Consider the following 22517-nt stretch of genomic DNA (forward strand, 5'->3'; position numbering starts at 1 on the left):
AGAAGTGGCAGGAGGTGAATATCGTGGTGTTAATGAGAGAGGATGGGAGATTGTAGTACATGCAAACTTTCTTTGTGGATGCCTATTGAATGTTGGTGCTCAACTCTGTGACTCAATTGGATACTAGAATTTTGAGGAATTGCGTGATAGTATGGTTCCAGATTGACAATGGCAGCTGAGGTGCGGATGCTGATAGTTGTGCTTCTTTTACTGCCCTTTGTCGTTTTTGCAACGTAATGCAAGTAACTGGATTTCGGTAGATGTAAATAAAAGGACCCTTTTGTGTGCCATTGCTTTCTTGGCAATCTGCTGGAAAACCGGAGTTTTAACTAGAGCCTTTTTGTGATGGAGTAGCCGGATGTTGGTGCAAGCCCGCCTTCCTGCCCCCTTCACCCCATGGACCCATCCTCGCATCAGGTCAAGTTTATTTTGCACCTGTAGCACACATATAGTGGGTGATTTGTTGGCTGTGTGTTTATTGTGGTGAAATGGGGCATAGCGGACCTTGGATTAGCAGGGTCGAGAGCACAGGGTGTGAGTGCTCTGCCTTAAACCAGTTGCAAAGGGTGGATAAGTGTTTGCAACACCCAATGGGCAAGTGAGATAAAGTACTGAGCATGGCATAGGGTGCAAGCATGGTGGTCGGTTGCCCACTCTAGCTGTGTGCTGCAGCAAGTGCAGGTTTTGTATGCCTGACCACTTTCCACTGGGTATATTGGTGGCTTTGAATGAGTGGCTTGTATTGCCGGACAAGAACATATTTTTACAGTACGGGAGCTCCACACTGTTTGGCAGTCAATCAAGAGACAAATGATGACGCTTTGGTATGATGGCGTCTGCTGTGGCAGGTGCTCCCAAGAGCTAGCTTTTGCTATGGAATGTATCTCCTCTTCACCAGAGGAATCAGAAAAACGATCTTTGTTCTATCAGAACTAATGTCTTCAATACAGGATTACAGTAAAATACTTCCTGATAGCAAAGTCTACGAACTTGCCCATCCCTTACCATGGAAATGATGGTGTCTGGAGTTGAGGGAGGCAAGACTGGCGCAGAGAGGCTGGAATTGGCAGGGTTGGTGGCATAGAATCCAGTACATTGTTGTCGAGATCCACATCTACCAAGGGTGGTGGTGGTGTTTACCCCAGACTTGGAGCAGGATGGTGGTGCTCTTCTGTTAGAGGCTGTAATGGAATTTGACAAATACCTTTTGCTTTTGCTACTGAAGAGCTGACATTGTGCTTGTGTTCAGCTGTATGGTGATGCTGTTTTGGTATGCTCTCTTTTTCCAACTGCTAAGTGATATTGAAGTCTAGTGAACTTTGAAGAGTGTAGTGTGTGTCTGTCTCATCATGTGTTTGGGGTTTCGCTGGTATATTGTCATGCCATGGGGTTACTTTTAATTGCGTGTTCCCAAAGCCATTGATTTGTCTTGTTGCATGTGACTGTTTATGATGTTGCTTTCCCTGGAGTGGGAGGCACCTGTAATGCGCAAGGCATACATTAGTTCTCAAAAATTGATGAGCAGAGTTCGCAAATTAAAATGTTCTCGATTAGCAATGTTGTACTAATGTTTTTAATGCCACCAGAAGATACGTACCCTAGATATAAAATGAGCATCAATACAGCTGTTTTGTGTACCACTTAAGTAAGAAATTAGTGAGATGTTGGGCATTGCAAATTCTTATTCAGGATCTTGACCTGCCTGGATCTCTTCCCCCAAACTGATAGACGAATGACGCAGATTCTTACAGACATTCGCCCAACATGCCTCCGTCAGATCACTGGAAAACCTTGCAGACCACTCCTGTAATGAAGGAATAATGCTATTTGCCGATGACACAATCAACTTGTAATACTTGCTTGCCAGATGACCTTCCACCTTCGCTTGAGCGTTCAGTTGTTCAAAATTAATCTCCACCATCACTGGGACTTCATCAATAGCTCTTGTAAGAGTTTGAAATTCTTGACGTGTGCAGTGTGGTGTATGCCAGGCAGCCCTCCGTTGATCCAATGACAGCCATTTACACCCTGTCCTAAGGTCACCAATCTACTGGACTCTCCCAAGGAACCATTTTGGACAAAATAGCATCTTATTCTTGACTTTGATGGATGGGTTGCTTCTCGTGCATGCAGAGGCAGTGGGTATAATTTACCATCCGTGTTGCACGTAACGATTTTCCTTTTCAGTTTACTATGGTGAAAGAGATGTTGTGTGTTTTGACCTCACCCTGTAGAGGGGGGGGGGGGGGTGTCTAGTGCTTGCTTCCTTTGGCGGTGCAGGCGGACAAGTGTTTGTTCTCTGCTCTGTTGGAAAGGTGATGTGTGTAGTACTTCTATTTTTCCCTTTTCCCCTTTCTGCATGCCTCTGGGATATTGGTGCTCAGGAGTCCGCCTGCCTGCAGAATTTTGGTAGCTTGCTTGAACGTATGTTTCCATAGTGACAGTTGCAGTTGGTTTGAGGATGCTGGTAGTACTTGTATTCGTACTCGTCTTTTGTCTTCATGACTACTTGTCAAGAATAACTGGTTTCTGACAAGCGTAAAGGAGGAAACGGGTTATAAAGCAGACGCCTCCAGCATTGTATGTGCGTCAGTGCTTCGTTACTACAGAAATCCAAAGGTGTCGGTGCATGAGAGGAGGAAGTAAGAGCTGCAGGAATGTAATTGAAGCAGTTTGTAATTCCAGTACGAACATGTCTAATTAAGTTTGTCTCTTTCTGCTCTTAGTTAGATACAGAAAAGTCTGAGGAGTTATGTATTAATTGTAGAGAATTCCAAGAAATACATGAACATGAAATTGTGAAGGTGGTATGTCAAGGAGTAGGTTAGAGAGGCCATTAGAGAGGTATTGTGTGATAAACGTCTATGGTACAAGTCAGTTGAGGGCTTTCACAAGAACCTGTTTTTTTAAAAATAGAAAAACAAAGCTTCTAAATGTGGGAATTATGTCTGATAGAATTCTGGAGTAATTGCAGTGTATGTTAGAGGTAAAGTAAAATGAGAAGAGAGCGCCAATGGTGGCTTGAAGGGACAACGGCAGTAGGAGTCTGGCACGGTTTGAGTTGTTAAATAGTGAGGGCATGTAGTTTAAAAAGGAATGGAGAATGGTTCATATATTGAGTGAGGAAGGACCAACTACTGCAGATGGGAGGTATCCAAAATGATTTGGTCAGTCTTCTGCAAGAAGAACGGCCCACTCTTTCGATCTCACCTCCCATTCGCTGCTGAGGGTATGACCCATGTCGCTCCCCACTTGGAGTAATGCTGGCTGCTCTTCAAGGCAGTTTGTAGTGTTTAAATCCCCATTTAAATTAAATGGTGTAATTATAATGACTTGAGAGTAAAAGGTTTGTGTAGTTAGGGTAAGAAATAACTGGGATATGGTTTTGATTGCAGATGTTTGAAGGGATGGGAATGGAAGTATGTGGATATCTGGGGTAAAGAAGACAATTGTGTTGATCGTTGCACACAAAAGATGGTTAGAATAATGTTTGTGCAGAAGAATGTTTGTGCAGAAAAGAGATGCAAACATAGTGGTAGTAAGGGAGTCGTGTTAAGACAATTGTTTCTTCTGCTTCGCTTTATCATGTCGCCCAAGATGGGGATTACAGAGACCATATCCATTATTCATGTACTTGACTAGAGAGCAGTGTTCCTGGTGGAGAGCTGATTATGAAGTTTTCTCTGCAATGCTTGCGGTGGAAACTAAACTTTAGTCTTTCTTCTGTATTGTCAGGAGTGTATCATGAAAGCAGAAAAAAAACGAGAGTTCAGAGAAACTCCAAGCAAGGAGTGATCAGAAAAGGTACTAGTGGACATTAGTTAAGGTGGACTCTTGAGAGTAGCTGAAGGCGCACGAGATGGATACAAACCCATTTCAAGGCATTCACATCTGTGCCAGAGTTGATCAGTTTAAACATGTAAGTGGAGGTTGAGTGACCAACTGGCTGATCTTACTGCCCATTATGTATATTAAAATGGCATGGTGGTGGTTCTTGCGGATCCTGAGCGTGGTAGTGTAGTTCTGAAAAGTATTTTTGATAGGGTGAGGAAGTTGTCGGGACATAAAATTAACTGGGACAAAACGGAGGTGTTTCCAATCGCTAGTACTTGTGTGCGTGATTATTTTTTGGACTGGCATTGTAAATGAACTACGTCTCATGTGAAATATTTAGGTGTTTATCTGACAAAGGATGTCAAAAAAATGGTGGAATTCAATGTTGGACAATTGGTGGCTTCCTTGAGTAAGGATATTAGAAGATGGGAACGGTTGCTGATGGGGATTTGGGCTAAAGTCAACGCTATTAAGATGACTCTTTTACCTAAGGTACTTTACGTTGTGCAATCTTTGCCTTTGAAATTTTCGAATAAGATGCTAGCTAGTATAGATCGTGTTTTTCAAAACTTTCTGTGGGGGGATAAAAAGTGACCTAACATTCCTAAGTGTATTTTGATGCATAGTACTAAAAACTGAGGTTTTGGATACCCAGACTTGGAACGCTACTATAAAGGGTTTATTTTGAAAAAGGCAGCATATTACTTTTCGGTGGGGGGTGGACCAGAGCCCTTGTGGGTGCTTATTGAAAGGAATAAATTGAATGGTTTTTCGTTACATGCTATTACCTCAATGAGACATCTACCTGGGAGGGGTAGTAGGCTTCTGACTATTACGGTGACTAAAGAGGTTTTGGTGTGGTGGTTGAGTCTCTTTCAGGGGAACTTGTACTTGCACTATGGAGTGTCTATCTGGCTTAATCCGAGCTTGCAATTTGGCAATAAACCCTTTTTTTTGGAGAAGTTGGGTCTCGAAAGGGATTTTATGTATATTTTATGTATTATGTGATGGCTGTATTTTCTCATTCGAGTAGTTGCAGAGGACGTTTCATTTGGCAGGGAGGGAACTGAACAGGTTTGTGAAGTTGAAGGCTCTGTTGAGTGAAAGATTGGCAATGTTGTCAGGACCGTTGGAGGTGGTATCGGCGGGTGGTCAGATTCTTATGTCTTCGCCACGAATGATATGCACTTATACTAGCTTGATGCCGATATGTTCTAAGGATGTGGATGCTGACAGGAGAGCAATGGAGAGGTGGAGACAGGAGTTGGGTTGTGATATTACGGAAAAAGAGTGGGAATCTATGTGGGGTGTAGGATATAGAAATAGGTTGGATCTCAGGTTGAGATTGATTCATTTGAAAGTGTTAGGGTATCTGTATGGGACTCCATTGCGTATGTATAAGTTAGGATTGGCTGATGATGACCTATGTTAGAGGTGTGGGAAGGAGAAGGGAACGTTGATTCATATGTTATGGTATTGTCCTCGGGTGTTGTAATTTTGGGTGGGAATGTTAGACAGGCTGGAGGCGATCTTGTCTATACGCTTTCCCAGGATGCCTATGCAGGTGTTGCTGTTGTCAGGTAAGGGGCGGTGTGCGGTTGCTCGTCGATATGGACAATGGGTTGATAAAGCACTTGTGGTTTCAGTAAAACAAATATTAATGGTGTGGAAGACGAGGAAGAAGCCCAGAGTGGAGAATTGGATTAATGATTTGTTTGTATTGTCAAACTTTGAGCAGGTGATGTTTGTGAGACAAGGTAAAGAAGATAAGTATCGCGCTCTTTGGAAACCATTTACAGATTTATATGGTGACTGCGTATCTGTGGATTAGTTGTACCTGTTGGATCCGACTATCTGATAATGTATATGTGCATTAGTTGAGGATTCCCCCCTGTTTTTGTTTTTGTTCTGTATTATGTAGCCTGTGTGATGTATTTGTTTTTGTACTGTTCTGTGTTACAGTTTTTAATGTTATTTTGTGATTTAGGTGTTTATTTTGAAAAAGGTACAAAAATTTGTCTTGAATTATCTGAGATGTTTCACTGTTTATACATATTTTAGATCACTTTTGCTTCCATACCTATGTAATGCTAAGTGTTATGTTTTATACTTTGTTTAAACTTTTGGTGATGTATATTTTGATTATTGAAAATCTTGAGAAAAAAAAAACAAAACAAAAAAGAAACTGACAACTACTGGGCACGACCAAAAAATTAAAAAAAATACATTAAAAAAGGCATATTAAAATGGCCGATTGTGTGAGAACTGGACGGTTTCTCTCCCTTTTTTTGTTTCCCCCATAGTCATCGTTTGGGTCAGTGAACAATTAGCTTGTTATGGGATACACTTTGCTTTTCCTAGTTTATATTTTGGGCTCTAGTGGACAAAATATTCTCCAGGACTTGTAGCCTGTCCTGTATAGGCTGAACTATAGCTTTGGGAGAGGTCTACTTCCTCCTCCTGCAGCTCCTGCTCTTGGTCACTGTACTCCTCCCCTCTGTCACAGACCATGTTTGACTCCCTGTGGGGGGCTGTGACCATGCATTATCTAGGTCCCTTAATTGTCCTATGTGCTACAGCGGCAGTGAAATAGTGCTGTCTTTCTTATCTCGTGTGTATTCATATATATATATATATAATTTTTATATTTATTTTTCATATATGTAAATCACCTCTGAAACTGAACCTCCCATTCTTCCGACGTGGAACGGAGATCTGGGAGCCCCAGAGCTGTATTTGCAGCCGTTATGTTCCAAGAAAGAACATTGGAGGAGGAAACGATCGCTGTGCATGCGCGGAACGCTCGTAATGAGCCTTCTCTAATCGAAATGCGTACGGCGCCGGAGCGCCACGCAGCCGTCAACACGAAGAATGACTGCCCTGAAGCGAGCGAGTTCACTCACAGGCCCGTCCTACCCTCTCTAAACCATTCGGGTGATGAAAGGTAAACAGAATGTTACATGCGCGGTCGAAACGAAAGGCCTTAATAAAATGTGTACGCGCACTAAAGCTTTGCGCTGCTCCAATATCTCATGATATGTAGAACACTATATTATCTCCTGATGTAACAAAATATCCTTTCCATACTAATTAAAAAGTATTTACACGACATTTACAAGAAATTACGTATGCGAATGCCAATATAGTCATAAAGGGGTACTTAGCTGTCGAGATCAGCAAAAAAAGAAAAGGAAAGCACCTAGAGGAGCAGGGGCTTATAGTGACCAAGGATACCTCATTGGAGGACTGAACTGAGGCTAGGGACTACTGAACCTCTGAGACTCTTGGGAAATGCAGTTCAGGAGCTCCTTCAGAGCTCATGTTTGTTTTTTTTATTTTTTCAAGCTAGTTGGGCATACTGTAACTGTAGAAAAAAGTTTTTAAAGTCAATTTTTGAATTGTTGAGCAGTAAATAAAGAAGATTAAGCATAATGCTCGCCTCCGTGTCGTTAATGGAATCAAGACTTCTGTGCTTAGCGCATGGGCAATCTTCATTGTGTTCTTCTTATCATAATTTTCTTTTTGGAAATGTACAGCGCTTTCCATAAAAACAGTGCAAACACAGAATAAAATACATAACCATATGTGTGCCAAGAAAAACACCTGTTTTAAGAACACAATCACATTAACATATAATATAAAAATACAACCATACCAAAAACCACATTTCATAACATATTCCTCAGCAAACGCTTTCTAATATAAAGTGCCATTACACAGAGGGCAGGACTGATTACCATTCTCCCCTTACCAAGAAGGCACCACTGCCCTTAACAAAATACAATCAAACCTTGCCCTTGTTAAAATAACTCTGTCCCCTGGTGACTTAGCCCATGATAAATATTTCTGCATGCCTGGAGACAATGATGGTCATCAACCTACTATTCTTGGGTTTCACAAGCTCCATACTCTCTCATTCGACCTATATGATCACAGAAATAGCTAGTCAACAATGTTAGCTCCCCTTGCGATATAACATTGCGAGGTGAGTACAAGTGAGTGAGTGAGTGATGGATGTTAATTGCCAACAGTTGTTTCTTGATGTGACTCAGCCATGGAAACTTTCCACCAATATCATTGGCAAGCATGAAGTTAATTAACTCATGCAGGGTTCGAAAATGAGGGGAGCTCGGAGCTATTTAGCTCCTGCTTGTTGTCTAAAAGAGCCTGGTTAGCTTGATACAGAAATCTATCAGGAGTTACTTTTATCTCCCACGGTCAACTGCTGCCAAACAAACACACCTATGTGAATTTAAATCTGCATTTTGGGACAATCTATAAATAAACGCTAGGACGCATGCATACAATGCAAGGCATAAAAAAAGGCAGTGTCGCAGAGCAATTTGCTATGCAATTCTGTAGGTTTGCTAATTAAATTGGCAAGTGTGTAGCAAAGTTGGCTATTTAAATTACCCTGTTCAATGAAAGCACAGCTCACCCTGCATTCCTCTCTTGCCTTCAGAGCTCTCTACCCTCTTTTCTCTGTTCACTGGAAGTTCAAAGGGGCTAATGGAGAAAGCGTGTGGCAGTAATCACCCCCTCCACTCATGTGCCAAAAGGCCTGTGTGGGAGTGCTACGCATATTTTATTTTTCAAATAATTGCAAACCAGAAATAATCAGGATAATACTGTTATTAAGCTAACTGTATCCTGTCTGCCAAAGACCATTATGTTAGTAATTTTCTTGTTTTAATGTCCTAGAAATGTAATGGGTTACATAATGCATAATTACAGTATTGCTACTGTAAAACACTGCATTGTCTCCATGCTTTACAGTGAAGTGTATCTAAATCTCCATGCCAACTAGATTTCATTTTGTTGGGGAATATGTATCATATTGACGAGTGGACCCTTTTGAAAATGTACATGACCATGCAGCCAAATGCTTTGATGGCAAACCTAGTCCTGTTGCCTGCTGGTTACATGCAGCTGGCAACTGGTGCTCAAACCATGAGCTGATATCGTACTCCTTGACATTATATCTTGCCATGTTCGTTTATACCCGCTACCCTGAAAGTGAGATGGCTGCAAAGTACAATATTCTGCCTTGTTTGCCCAGTTCTCTGCCTGCTATGCCATCCACTCTGCTTAGTCTTTTACATAATTAATACACAAAGCTAACTTGATATTTACTTAAAGTAGCGATCAATAGTTTCATCCAGTCTGTACATCTACAGACTTACTGCAAAACTGTACACTGTAGTTGGCCTCCAGAGCTCACTTTGCTCTATGATTATGAATGCATTATATATATTTGCACCTGCAGTATAGGTAGCTGGCCAAACTGTTTTAAGAGCCTTCTTATCATATCTATTTGTGTCTATTCATGCAGCTAACCTTTTTACAGACGCTCATCCAGGGCTCGCGAAGTATTTTCGCCCACTCGCGTAGTAGAGAAGATTTTAAGAAGGGCCGGTACCATTTACAGGGGATGTTGCAGACTTTATTTAAACTTTACTTTGTTTGGGGTAAAAGTTTCACTGTGCATGGCTGCCCTCTGGGTAGCAGCAGTGTGCCAAAAGTGGGTCTCTGGTGACGTGCACCATTTTACAGAGAGAATTTGCAAGACCTGGCTTATCTCACTAATGTCATTGGTACAAAATTGCTAATCAAATGGGTTTGTTTGCTAATCAAGAAAAATGTAATTAGCAAACTCTGCTGATACATTTTTGAAAACTAATTTATGCCTTGCAATACAACATTTAATGCATAAATAATGGTTCAAATTATGTTTGCATCTCATGTGGACGTTATATTTGCAGAACGCCATCTAGCAGCTCCTCGCTCCCCAGTGGTAGCTCTTCGTAACCCTCTAATGCTGGATACCCAGGATTTACTTATTGCCCCTGCTTATCCAATTGTAATTTTGATCCCTGTCATGAGTAAGGACTGATTTTTCATTTCCCCATCGCCTGAACCGGTGAAGAACAGGCTTCAGGGCGATCACATACCTGGTACATTTGCAGCCCAGTTTCAAATGTACCCCGAAGTTCGGCGCAGAGGGTGGCAAGCCCAAAATAATTTTTAAAAAATTGGTGCTCCACTAATATAAAGGGATTTGTAATAGAATATCCCCATAACTCTCTCCCACATGTGTCAACAGAAGCCACTTTACCATTGTACAATTTTAGCAACTGGTCAATTGGTTTAGCTCTAAACATTCCAATTGACCTGATAACACCTCCTATAGCCTGCTTAAATCGAGCTGTCTGTTTGCTCACATGCAAGTTTGGGCCAAAGTTGGATGAGAACCTGACCCCCAGATTGTCGAAATGATCGACCCTCTGGATCAGAGCCACGCCCCCTAACCCCCCATAATACATTGCCTTGAACTTCACCATACCCCTCCCACTAAGACATGCCATCACTGCAGACTTCGCTGCATTAACCACTTAGTCCAAACTGGCCATGAAACAAGCATAGTTGAGAATAAATCCCTGTAAGGCTATCGGGTTACGCACCATTAGAACAGTGTCATCTGCATACACCAGGACCGGTAAAGGCCGGCTGCCTATCCTCGGCACATCAGGAGAGAATAAGTGATCGTGCAAACCATTGATATACAAACAGAAAAGCAGGGGGCCAGGACACGGCCCTGGTGCACCACTGACTCCACTTTAAATGAGCCTGTACATCTCCGATTTGTCCAACCCCTAACACAGGCTTGTTTGGAATCATGCATTCATGCCAAAAGGTTTCGGCAGGGGTACCTTTCATGTATCCGAGCATGGACCACAACTTAGCTCGATTTACTGTGTCAAAGGCTGTGCTCGGATCCATGAATGCCAAATAAATTGGCTCCGCCCTTAAGTAAATAGAGTGAGAAACTATCATATAAAAATTAAGAGACTGCTTGGACGTACCCAGCCCCTGCCGGAATACCAACTGCACCAATGGGAGCACCCCACTCTACTGCAGGCCAAATATTTAAAAAAAAGAATCCGGAAATGAGATGTGCCTGTATGATGCCTGTGCATCTCTTGGCCCATTTTTGTATATTGGATAAATAGTTGCACAGGACCATGAAGCAGGAACAACGCCCCTTCCCCCCCTAAACCCCCACCCCCCACTCCCTGCACAGATAGCATTGAATCCCTGAGTCAAAACCAGAGCCCACAATTCTGGAGCCATTCCAAGCAGATCTGCCGGTACATTATCAGGACCAGTTGCCCAATTACAGCGCTGGCAGCCAATGGCTTTAGTTATTTCATAACTGAAAAGGCAATGACTAGAATGGGGCCCCTTCCTCCAAATTCGCCCCAGTACCAAGAGTGCCGTTTACTTCCCCTTGCTGTGCAGTATATAAGGATGAAAAATGATCCACCCAGGCCAGGTCGGATACATTGAAGACTGGAGCCTTCTGATTAAATGGGCCATAGTTCTCTATTTCCCAGAATAATTTAGCATCATTAACCCGGGATGCTCTGACCCATATATCCCATGCCTCTGATTCAGTGGATTTTTGTTCTACTGACCACAGCCTTCTTGAAATGAGACCTTGCACAAATAATAGAATTTTTAGCAGTTTGGGGATTTTTCAATACTGAGATTATGTAAGCCTTAGCTCTTGTACACTCATGGTCAAACCTTCCTGTCCTTGGTGATGCTCTTCTTTTTCCCGCTACCCTGGTAAACGCCAATGACGGATTCCGCAGTAAGGATCCAAACTCATTTAAAATAATGTTCTGCTCCCCAGGCCCTAACAACATCGCCTCCAATTCATTTGAGCTCGATTGAACAGCCTTCCTCAATAATTCCTCCCTCTCTTTCATTATTTGACCTAATCGCCTGATGCAGACACACGTACCTTGGGCAAATAATCCTGCCCTGATGAGACGTCTCTCTTGCCCAAACCAATGCCACCACTAATAGGAAAGTGGTCGCTACAGATATGTCACCACGTTAAACTCCCTCAATTCCCCCCAAAACATCACTAGCGCACAAAAATGATTTATTGTGGAACTTCATAACGCAGAGGTGAAAGTTATCCTATGTGGAATGTTACCATCCTGGCAACCATTTACAGTATGCTTCCTCCAACCTTTGAGGTGATGCCAGAGCCTCTGCCACTCTGTGCACAATCTAGGGTACATCATAATCTGGACCGGAATTCCTGCCACCACATCCTCCATGTCATACAACTTGGTATCTGGCCCTCCTCCCAGCGTTGCATTAAAATCTCCCCCTAATACTAAACCGAGATTTTTCAAGGAAATCTGGGGGATAAAATGCTCCATCACTGAGGCAAGAATTTGTAGACCGTTCTTATATTGGCTGTGTGTGCTAATGTAAATATTCACAACCAATATTTCATACGTGCCAGGCCTAACCATTCTAGCCACCAAAATTAACGAAAAAGGAGTCTCTAGTGCCACCAGTTTACTCTCCAAATTAGGCCTAAACAGAGTGCACATACCTCCATAATTCCACCCCCTCTTATTTCTTTGAGCCAACTCTACATATGAGACGTAACCATCCACATTAATTTCCATCTGTGACCACGTCTCTTGTAGAAGAATAACAACAATTTATTTAAATAATGATTGGGATTCCACACATGCTAACTGGGATTTAACCCCTGTCACATTCCATAACAAAAAGGACAGTTGGTCAATAACTAGATTTACATTAGAAGTACTCGGAGAATAGCCGGTGGGACCTCCTGGGTATGATTAGCTCTTTGACCATATTGTGCAAGTCATTCACTAACCTCCATTTCGTTAAGGCAAGCGTACTGGTTCGCTAGTGACATAGAATTATAGGTTTATAGTGATAATTTCGACAACAAAAATGTCGAAAGTCAAAATTTCGAGAAAAAAAATGTCGACTTTTTTTTCAATGCATTTATTTTTTGAAATGGGGGGGGGGGGTTCCCCCAACCCCCCTTTTTAAATTTTTTTTTTTAATTTTTACCTTTTTTTTAACTCCCGAACCCCTAAAATAAATATATAATTAAAAAAAACGAGTCGACATTTTTTTTTTTCGACATTTTTTTGTCAACATTTTTGTCTGTCGACATTTTTTTTTTCGAAATTATGACTGCCCACCAGAATTATAATCCTTAGCTGCTCTACCACTAACGCTCCCAACCTCAGGCCCCGTAGAAACCTGGGCAACTCCAGTTGTGTTTTCACGTCAATCTGCAATGCTTTATTTAGTTAAAAAAAAAATTTAAGATGGCAGGAAAAAACATGGGTGGAGATGGTTTAACAGAGTTTAAGTTAGATTTACAGAGGTGTATTTAAGATGGCTGAATAATTGCACTGGTTGGAATTGGAGCAACACATGAAAGGGAGATGTGAAGTAACAGGGACAGCATTGTTAAAGACGGGTAGCATAGTCCTAGTCAGTGATTGTTCAAATCGAACGTGTGTGTCTGTTGAACCTCCACCATAACTTGCAATGCAACTAATCCACTGGCAGTTGCTGCCATAATGGGTTTCATTCTCTTCTGCTACTTGCATTTAATCATTCCTAAACCTGTGTATTCTCATGGAAGCGGTTTGTTATCATTGCGTTTAGCATGCGTTTTATTTATTTATTTTTTAAATTATTTTATTCAAACCTGTTTCTCTCAATCATCTGACTTTTCCTTCTCTGCTCCTAGGGTTGATAAAGACCGAAGTGGAGTAATAGAAGAACCAGAACTTCAGCAGGCATTATCTAATGGTAAGCAAAATGGAAATAAATTAGATTTTGGGAGGGAGGGGGTTATTTCGGTACTTTTTATCTTTTCCATTTGTAAAAGAATGAGTGAAAACAAAGCATTCACAAGAGTTTTGAGTTTTTAAATGTTTTTTGGTGCTCTACCCCAGCATCCACGTGACTTCCCAAAATATTATCATGCAGTCGTTCCGATATTAAATCCTTGATCAACCATGGGCGGATTGAAGGGACCTTGCACAGTTTGAGCCTATAGCAAATCAATGGTCAGTCAACAATACCTTCTAAAGCTGATCCATCCGACACAGCAAAAAAGATATAGATTTCATCCCACTAAAACATTTTACAGTTATAAAGTTCGGGAATATTTTGGCCTTATGTTTTTAAAATCGGACATATCCTTCCCAAACATATAGAATGCTGTATAAAATAGCAGTGAATAGATCCGTTTTTTTGTTTGTTTTTCCATCACGTTATTGGGTCCTTGTTAGTTAACGGTCCACACACTTTACGGCCCTTCATTCCACACCGGGCCTACGGAAAACTTTTGAGATGAACACTAAAAAAAGTTTTAAAAATCTAAAATAGTTGGGGGTGACTGCAGCTTCAGTGCGAAAGCCTTGTTTGCAGTAGTTTGGGCAGCACCTTTCATTTCAGTGAAAATATATATGTTTTGCAGCCCATTAGAATATCATGTTGCTGCTCTTATTGACATTGTGTCGCTCCAAATTGGAATTCATGACCACTTCCTCGCAGGCCCATTTTTTTTAACACATTTCCTCGCAAATATATATGGGTATTGGGTTTAGGTATTTAATGATGGTAGGGGGTGTGTTACGGGGGTCCCCTTCACCTCCCCCTCATTTACGGGGGTCTCCACCCTCCCCACCCCCGCCACCCCTCCCCTTCACCCCACCCCCCTCATTTTATTTGTGAGGACATATGTTAAAAAATGCTTTACTCACAAATGGGCTTCAAGCTCATTTTGAAGAAGAAACCTCATAGAAACGTAAATTGGTTGTGTGCAAAGGGGTTGTTGGCCATTAAAGCCTTTCATAGTGCTGCCCACACACGTATTGTAGATTTGTGAAATCTGCAACATTAACATTTTAATGAACCCTCACCCAAATTCAAACTAAGTAGTGTGGCTTAAGCTCAGGAAGAAGTTTAATGTTTGCTGTTTTGTGCAATAATCTTGAGTACAACTACTTGGACAGAAGTGATTAAAAGAGAGGCTATGTGTGTTAAATGTTCAAGACCCACCCCCTTCCTTTATATAGCAACTAGGGTAAATTACAAGGTACCTGACATCGTGCAGGTTAATGTGTTGGGAATGGCCATAGATGCACCAAGAGAATTCTTTTGTGGGCGTTTAATTTTGCTAACTTTGTCTCCTATACATTTTTGTTGGCTTTTGTTTTCTAGACTTTCTTTTTGATCTTAGAGGGACTTTTGCTGAATTTCCCCCTGCATCTGCAGCTCCCATGGTGTGCCGCCTTTAGTACCCCAGACAGCTACTTGGCCGGGGTGCTCCTTGAGCACGCCGTTTATTTTCTTGAGTGAATATTTTAACTCCTAACATACAGAGGGGACCAGATAGGTGGCAGCTACCAGTTTTATTTTCTGCATGGGTCCCCTAATCTCCACACCAGGATGGTCGATTACTCCTTTACTTTTGGCACCTTTTATACGGGAGGATTTGATCACAAAAGAACATACAGTAAATAAGAAATCAGATATGACGGGAAGCAGCTAGTTTCTTACAACGGGGGGGAGTTAAGGGACATTCCCACCAGGTTGTGGAGGGGAGTAAATGGACCAGTCAACGGGGACGATACATAAGTGATCATTGTAACGGTGCAGAAGTAAGGCTCGGACACAAAGATGGCTTGTTTTTGGATATAGACTTTTAATCATAAGTGGTTCGGAAAATGACTCTCTATCCCTAAAGGTGGGGGCAGTGTTCCCTACCTCAAAGGCAACTAATGAGATTGTCAGGAAGTCTGGATTGTTGTGTCCCGAACACTAACAATCTAACATAACTGTGCAAGGTTGAACTCTTCGCAAAGAAAAAAGTGTTTTGTGTTTTCAAGCAGAAAGGTTCCCAGTTTCACTGGTAGTAAAATGTGCTGCAAAATAATGTTCTGAAATGTAAGATTCCAATCTTATGGATGTTTCTCTGTTAGGCAAGGTTTGCATGCAGTACCCTCTGTGACCACTACACACAACTATGACTACAGGTGTAAGCAAAAACAACCTTTGGTATAAGTCTGTACCACACTGTCTTTGGTAGCGAGCTGAGCAGCAAGGCTTATCTCAAGAGGGAATGTGAGCTTGTAAGGGTGTTACACAAAGGTCTAAAATGACAAGTATTCAGAGACACTTCTACTCTTGGTTTCTTGGTAAAAACACTTCTTAATTTATTACACAATCATTTATAAAGCATTCACTAAATGAGGCAACCAATATCGCACACAAATTATATTACAGTACTAATTACTAAGCAGTTGAGCTCCCTTGAAGTAGGAACAAAAAGGCATAAGTTAATTAAATGAATATTACAGTTACTCTAAAACGGTGCAAATAGTTTGAGTTCACCAGAGGAGTTAATTCAGTGCAATAGGTATGCCAGTGTCAATGGGCTAGTGTCTTGTATGAGTAAAAACGGTTCTGGTATTTAAAACGGAAAAGTCTTTGCCACGGTTCTTAGAAGTAGTTCACGGAAGAAAGGTTCATGTGTCGGGTCACAAGCTGACTAGGCCTGCAAGTTGCCAAAGTTGTACGCACTTTCGTAGTGAGAGGTAAGTTCTCTCGGTCTGGTTTTCACATTACCTTATATTGAAGAAAAAGATGCAGCTGAAGACTTCTGTTCCTGCAGATCTCGCTGTTCCTGAGCCTCAGTCGTGGGGACAAGAGTGAGGACGTCTGGGGACTCCTGCACTGGCACTGGTTACAAAGCTGGCAAATCTTCGCTTCCGGTAGCTGTTCTTCAAGCACACAAGCTGATGACCCTCCCCCTGGTTAATCCTAACCAGCTACAAGAATGGTATCCAGGTGGCCTACGAGTCGATTGGTCCTACCAGCTCAAAGGAAGAAGTCGTCCTTGAAGGGGCTTCTCTTTCGAGATGAACTTGGCGATTCGGACCTGCAGCAGGGCTCCACCGGGCAAACCAATGGTCCAGTGGTTGCAGCAGCCGTCCTCTTCCAGCTCGTCTTCGGTTCTTTCGTTCCAGGGGTCGACTCTGCCTTCGTAGCCAAGAGACTCGCCTTTTAAACAGTTTTCTCCCATTCTTCCCAGCCTAGCTGCCACTTGCCCAGCAGGGTGTCCTCGGCGGACAGTCAGCCAGCCCATCATGCCAAAGTGCATTTGGGTCTCCTAGGAGACTAAGCACAGGGAGTTTCGGGCACCTCCCGCACTTCCTGCCCACCCCCAGACACTCAGGTGCCAGAGGTGGTCTTCAGTCCTGAAGCCCGCCAAAGGCGTAGGAACAAAGGGACCAAACCTGATTTGGCATGCAGAGACAAACTCTAGAAGGATCTTTCCAAAAAGAAACTGTGAAAAAAGACCGGGACCTGTTTAAACAAAGGGGGCTCAGGCCCCATCTTGAAAAACATGGCTCCCGTGATTTTTAGCTACCTGTGTTCGCGGTCGTGAAAAATCATGGTAGTTCGTTGTAAAACCACTGCCACCAGCCATTTCGATAGGAAAGGGTAGCCTTTGACTGCTATTTACACAAAGGATACTAAGTAACCCCTTAAGCACTCTATAGGAAGATAGTGTGTGCTGGGACTAGGAATTTAAAAAGACTAGTAAAGTCAATTTAACCTTACATTCTCAGGGAAACAGTTTATCTCGGAGAAGGTATTTAAACCTTCGGGCAGCCTAAAAGGCTACCCTGTGTCACTGCACTGAGGGTGCTGTGACACACAAGAAAAGATGATGCCTATGGAGTTATCTAAAACTCCATAATCAAAGAGCACAAGAGTAAAACACTCATCAAAATACATGAGTGGGAAAAAAGGCTTGCACTCTTTCCAGGTAATCAAGTCCTCAAAATCCAACAAAGTTGCTGGGGCTCTCTAAGGTGAAGGGAATTAGCAAATGTATGCGACTTCTCCCTAACAATCTCCTTTCCCTTAACTTTCTTCTTAGGTTAAGTCTCTGAATAACTTGTGAGAAACTGTTGTTTCTGTAGCCTGCCAGTGTCGAATTCCTCTGTCTACAGTCCAAGGGTTCTTAGGCCCTTTATCTTCTCCGTATGGGTGTCAGGCCCTCTTGGGTCCCAGACTAGCAATGTTGTCCTGTATCCACTTGGTTCACTCTCCTGCCAATTATGCAACTCTCTCTCATGTTCTTCAGTGGCCCAGACCCTTTTGGTTTTTGGGTGTGGGTCCCAGACTCGCACAGTTGTGTTGTCTGTTTGGTTCACTCTCCTGCCAAATAGACAACTGTCTTTTATTCACTTCACGTAAACACGTCTCGTGTTTGTAGGATCCCAGGCGTTCTTTCTCCAGCTCCTTAGCTCACCCCTACCCTTCCCTGGATCTCTTACAGGTGACACAAGTACCTGTTTGCCTCCTCCTTGTGGTCTCTGCAGTCCCCAGGCAGCTGTCTCCTTCCCGGATGCTTTTGCAACATTCCTGCAGACAAAGGCTTCTCTGCGGCCGCACGTTCTGTTCCTTCCATGCTTCATCTCGCATCTGTTTTTTGCTCCCTCTCTTCACCTTTGGGGGACGGTTCTCCCTCTCTCTGACGTTTTCGTTTGAGCATGAGCTTGTACTTTGTTTGAACTCCTCCTATTTTGGACTGATGTAGTCCTTGGAGACAATCGCCTCCCTTTGGAAACTAGACCACTCATTCAGTTGCTCGCTAGTGATGTTTGTACTCTTAGCCATCTGCCACAAGCCATGGGACTGTTTTTATTTTATTTATTCCACCCCCCCCCCCTGTCGGCTGTAAGGATCAAGTTGAAAACACCTTCCTTCTCGAGCCCTTCACTCAGCCACCTCGAGCTCTCCGAGGGTCAGCCACTTCTCCAGGCAGAGAGAGTGGGGGGGGGGGGTAATCTCTCTGCTCTGCAGGTGCTTCATCTGGATTGGCCTCCCTGTCCCTCTCAAACTTCAGCTGGAGCACCTGAAGTTTCAGAAGGAGCTGAAGACCTCCCTCTCCCAGCAGGACTTAGTCTGAGGTAAGGGTTGGGGTGAGGTAAAGCAGGCTGATACTGCGTTCCCTGGTGATAATGCTCAATTTAAGCATGTGTATGTGCATCATTTCATTGTGTGCTGTTGCATAGCCAATGAATTCAGAAAGTTCAGGTGCCCTTCAAAGGTGCTCGCGAGCCAATGTAAGGTGTTTCATAGGGAGCGTGGTGGGAATGTTAAGTAAGACCCTCCTTTGAGGTTTCCAGATGAGGCGTTGAACTTAATAGTGATGTATCACTGGATTTGTGCATTGTGACAGGTGAGCTTGTTTGTGGTGGATTTTGGAACCCTTCTTTGGGAGGCACAGTTGGCCATACAAACTGGATTGTGCTGGACTACTAGGCCAGTTGAGTGTCTGGAGTGAAGATGTAAGGAGCCCCCATCTTTGCAATTTTAGTAGCAGTCCTTCAGCTGAGTTGTGCACTCTTGGCTGTTAAGCAGGTATTTTTTGGGAGGCGTGGGCTGTTGGCAGTGTCTAGTCTTGAGAATTCTGGTGTCATGAATTACTGAGCAACATGTGGGCACTTATCCCCACAGATATCTTATGCAAGCAGGCGGCAACACTTGGCGTTCATCACCAGAATAGCCGTTTGAATGCAATTCAGAGGTGCACGTGCTAAAGAATGTTAATGCTGTGAATGCAAATGCACATTGTATGGAATATTCAGAGTAGCACACAACCTCCGGGAAAAGGATATTTTGCAACACGTCATGTTTTATAGAAGGCACATTTTTATAGCTGACAAAACATATTAAAGAAACTGTAGTTGGATGCTTTGGTTACTTGAGCTGAGCCGAGATGTTTATTTTAGATAGCAGATCGGCTGGCTCAACTCCCAGTCGCAGAGCTGAAATGATGCGGACTCTGCACTTCTTAATTACTTAGACCGCGAAGACGTTACACCATTCACTGAATAGCAGACGCGCGTAGGCAGCCCGTTGCCATGGTAGTTATATGATTCTATACTTTTAAGATCGTGTATAACACAGCGTTGGACTAATTTTTAAGGTACAATAACGATTGAGGTTTTGCCTCTTGGCCAATTAATGTTATAGTGTAAAAGCGTTCATACCCACTTTCCTTGTTATAAACCAGGAATTGCTTATAAATTTGGCTGCGGGGAGAATCCCAGTTTGGGGCGAGATCGGCTGCACGAGAATCATAGAATCTGCTGCAGGCTTGCAAGGAGCTGCATGTAAAGCCGGGAATGGAGCGGCCTTGCTGTAGACGCAACCTGGCGGGGTGGCATGATGGCGTGCATAGACAATAGAGTTGAACATGGCTGGTTTCCAGGCAAATCTTTTCCATTAGCCAAACCGTATCTGTAGAAAGGTACATGTACGTGTATTGGAATACTTCAGTTGGAAAAAGAGACATTCTGGACCTTCTGATATAACTGGGTAGCTCTAAGCAATATACGCGAATTGGCTGAGCTTGCATAGTATCAAGTGAAATTTAGAACCAACAAGTTTTAATTATTTAAAACCAGTTCTGAAAATTAAGGTTGCGAAGATTGCGAGATGAAGCGCATTCTGCTAGATAAAGTACGTTATGCTTTTTCCAAATACAATATTATTTTAATCTGCCTGTTAAGAGCAGACCACAAACTTTGATACATTAATTTTTAATATTAAACGTGGTTGAAAGAACTTTGCTAGAAACTGTTTAAGTAATATCTGGAAGCTGATGGTTCCTCTGTGCCAAATTGAGTATGGGCACATTGTGGCAAACACATTGTTTTGAGACGCGTAAGGATGTCCGAACTAATAGATTGAACCACATTTTAAGAATGCTACACCGTTTGGACTAATTAAGTTGTTCTTTCGACTATGACCAATGTTATGGTGAAGAGAGAATTAGTTAGTCCAAGTTGTTGGAAGATTAACTTGTCAAGCACTTTTGCTGTGAAGAGCGTGTTGGAGTTGGGTTGCACTGTAAGCACTGCCTATAAGCCAAAACCGTAGTCATGGAAGTGAAGTTGGAGAGTTGGGATGTGAGGAGGCATTGAGAGCCTCTGGGTGTGGCCTTGTATCACTCAGTGACCACATGTGTCCATTCCCAGCACCTGCCTAACCCTCACCGGCCAAAACATATGCTGCTTGGATCTTTTTCAGTTAGCGTTTTGCTTTCCAATCAACCCTCAAAGGTAATGGCTCAATTGCCTTATAAATGAGCTCCTGGTGTAATAGAAATGTCCCGTATTAACCAATTTATTTATAAACAGTATTTGTGTCCTTGCATCTGTTTCTTGTACTGAATTGTTGTTAAATGCCAAGCACTTCAAAATGTTTGATAGTTTTGAATCTTGTATTGTGAAGATTTTCGGCAGTGTGCGCAGTGGACTATATTTTTTCTGTGTCGTTTTTAGATCCCGATTTGTCAATAGTATAATTGCCAGGTTTTGTGGACATTCGTTCTTTCAGATTGATTTGCTGCATCTTTCTGTTCTTTGTTCAGTTTGAGGTTGGTGACGTTACATTTTGCAGCTTTGTTTTTTGGCGTAGTTTTAAGTGTTTCTTTAGGGCCACCATAAGAAGTGTTTGTGAGATCCATTCCCAGAGGAAGTTAAGCCATATCTGGAGTTCATGGGTGGCGAAGTGGGGTGAGAGTTTGAGGAATCAAGAGCGGTGTGGAGCTTGACCCCTTTGAAATCGTTCCATGGTATTGTAGTTGTTGGGGCTCAGTGTTTTTTTGCGTAGAGATGTGGTCATGTGGGTGGCCAACACTGGTGGAGGAACTATCAAACTACTTTATTCGGCCTTGGGCCATCAAAGTACATCCTAACAAAGACAATTCTAAAATACCATTACATGGTCCACAGGTGAAAACAAAAACTAGAGACCGAGGAGGGGTTGAAATATTGCAAACTGTTGGAATTAATGAATACAAAAGGACTCTTATTCGGCGACATGGAGCAGTTCTCTGTACACAGTACCACAAACCCAGTACCACTTCAGCTCCCAGAACGCCAAGTGCCCAGTGGGGTGAGATTTGCACCAGATAAAACTCTTTTCGTAAAGGTATATTCGTGGGGACGCACTGTTGCAGGGTCAGGGAACAGGCTGGCTACAATCCCACTTCTGGATAACCGTTTATATTGGTCAAGAATATCCCTGGTCATTTGTTTCTCTGAAGACCAATTTAACAGAATCTACAGGGTTATCGCTAGTCAGTCTATGGCATCTCACCATGTCATCCCTAGTCACAAAGGCACAGCCCCCAGCAGAATGAAACCAGTGAAGGCATTTATTCAAAAGGGCATCCCTCGGTTCTCGCCTATCTACGGCCAATTTAGGTACCCCACGAAGAAACATGGTCGGCCTACTTAGGGCCCCCCGTGAATGAGACTTTAGCCAAGCGCTCCCCAAGTGGTAATTATGAGCAATAGTTGACCTTTCACTGGGGGTGCTTGGTACTTGAGGTTAGGGGCATGAGCCACCGATGGCTTTGGCCCCGACGAGGGGGCCTTAGAGGGTTCTCGAGGTGTATTAAATATTGGTGGCTGGACAGTCTGAAGCTGCCTCATCAGAGTTAGAACACTGGAAACACCAGGAGAAATAGACGGCCAAACACCCAAAAGATGGGGCCCCATAACAACTGGCGTCAATGCCCAAAGGATCCCCTGATGGAGCCTCTCCCTCCCACCCCTGAGCTTCAATTAAGTCTAATAAAAGTTTCTTTATGGCTGTCAATTCAGAAAGCACAAGTTCACAGGAACAAACCCTGGCAGTATGGGCCTCCAGGTGTAAAGGTACCAAAGGGTGCCGATTCCCCTGAATGGGAGGCTTGGATGCCCGGAGGGGGTTAGTTGAAGAAA

General features: G+C 42.9%; 1 protein-coding gene across 2 annotated transcripts in view; it reads left to right on the forward strand.

The window, feature by feature from the left end:
- The window catches only part of PDCD6 (programmed cell death 6), a 214901-nt gene that overhangs the window by 49389 nt on the left and 142995 nt on the right, over nucleotides 1-22517 (forward strand). For both annotated transcript variants that reach the window (XM_069620473.1, XM_069620474.1), the window contains exon 2: nucleotides 13442-13503. In XM_069620473.1, coding sequence (XP_069476574.1) covers nucleotides 13442-13503 — 62 coding nt within the window. The remainder of the gene's footprint in view (nucleotides 1-13441; nucleotides 13504-22517) is intronic.

Source organism: Ambystoma mexicanum, chromosome 5q, assembly GCF_040938575.1.
Source record: "Ambystoma mexicanum isolate Mex_15411 chromosome 5q, UKY_AmexF1_1, whole genome shotgun sequence".
In the NCBI taxonomy this organism is placed as follows: domain Eukaryota; kingdom Metazoa; phylum Chordata; class Amphibia; order Caudata; family Ambystomatidae; genus Ambystoma; species Ambystoma mexicanum.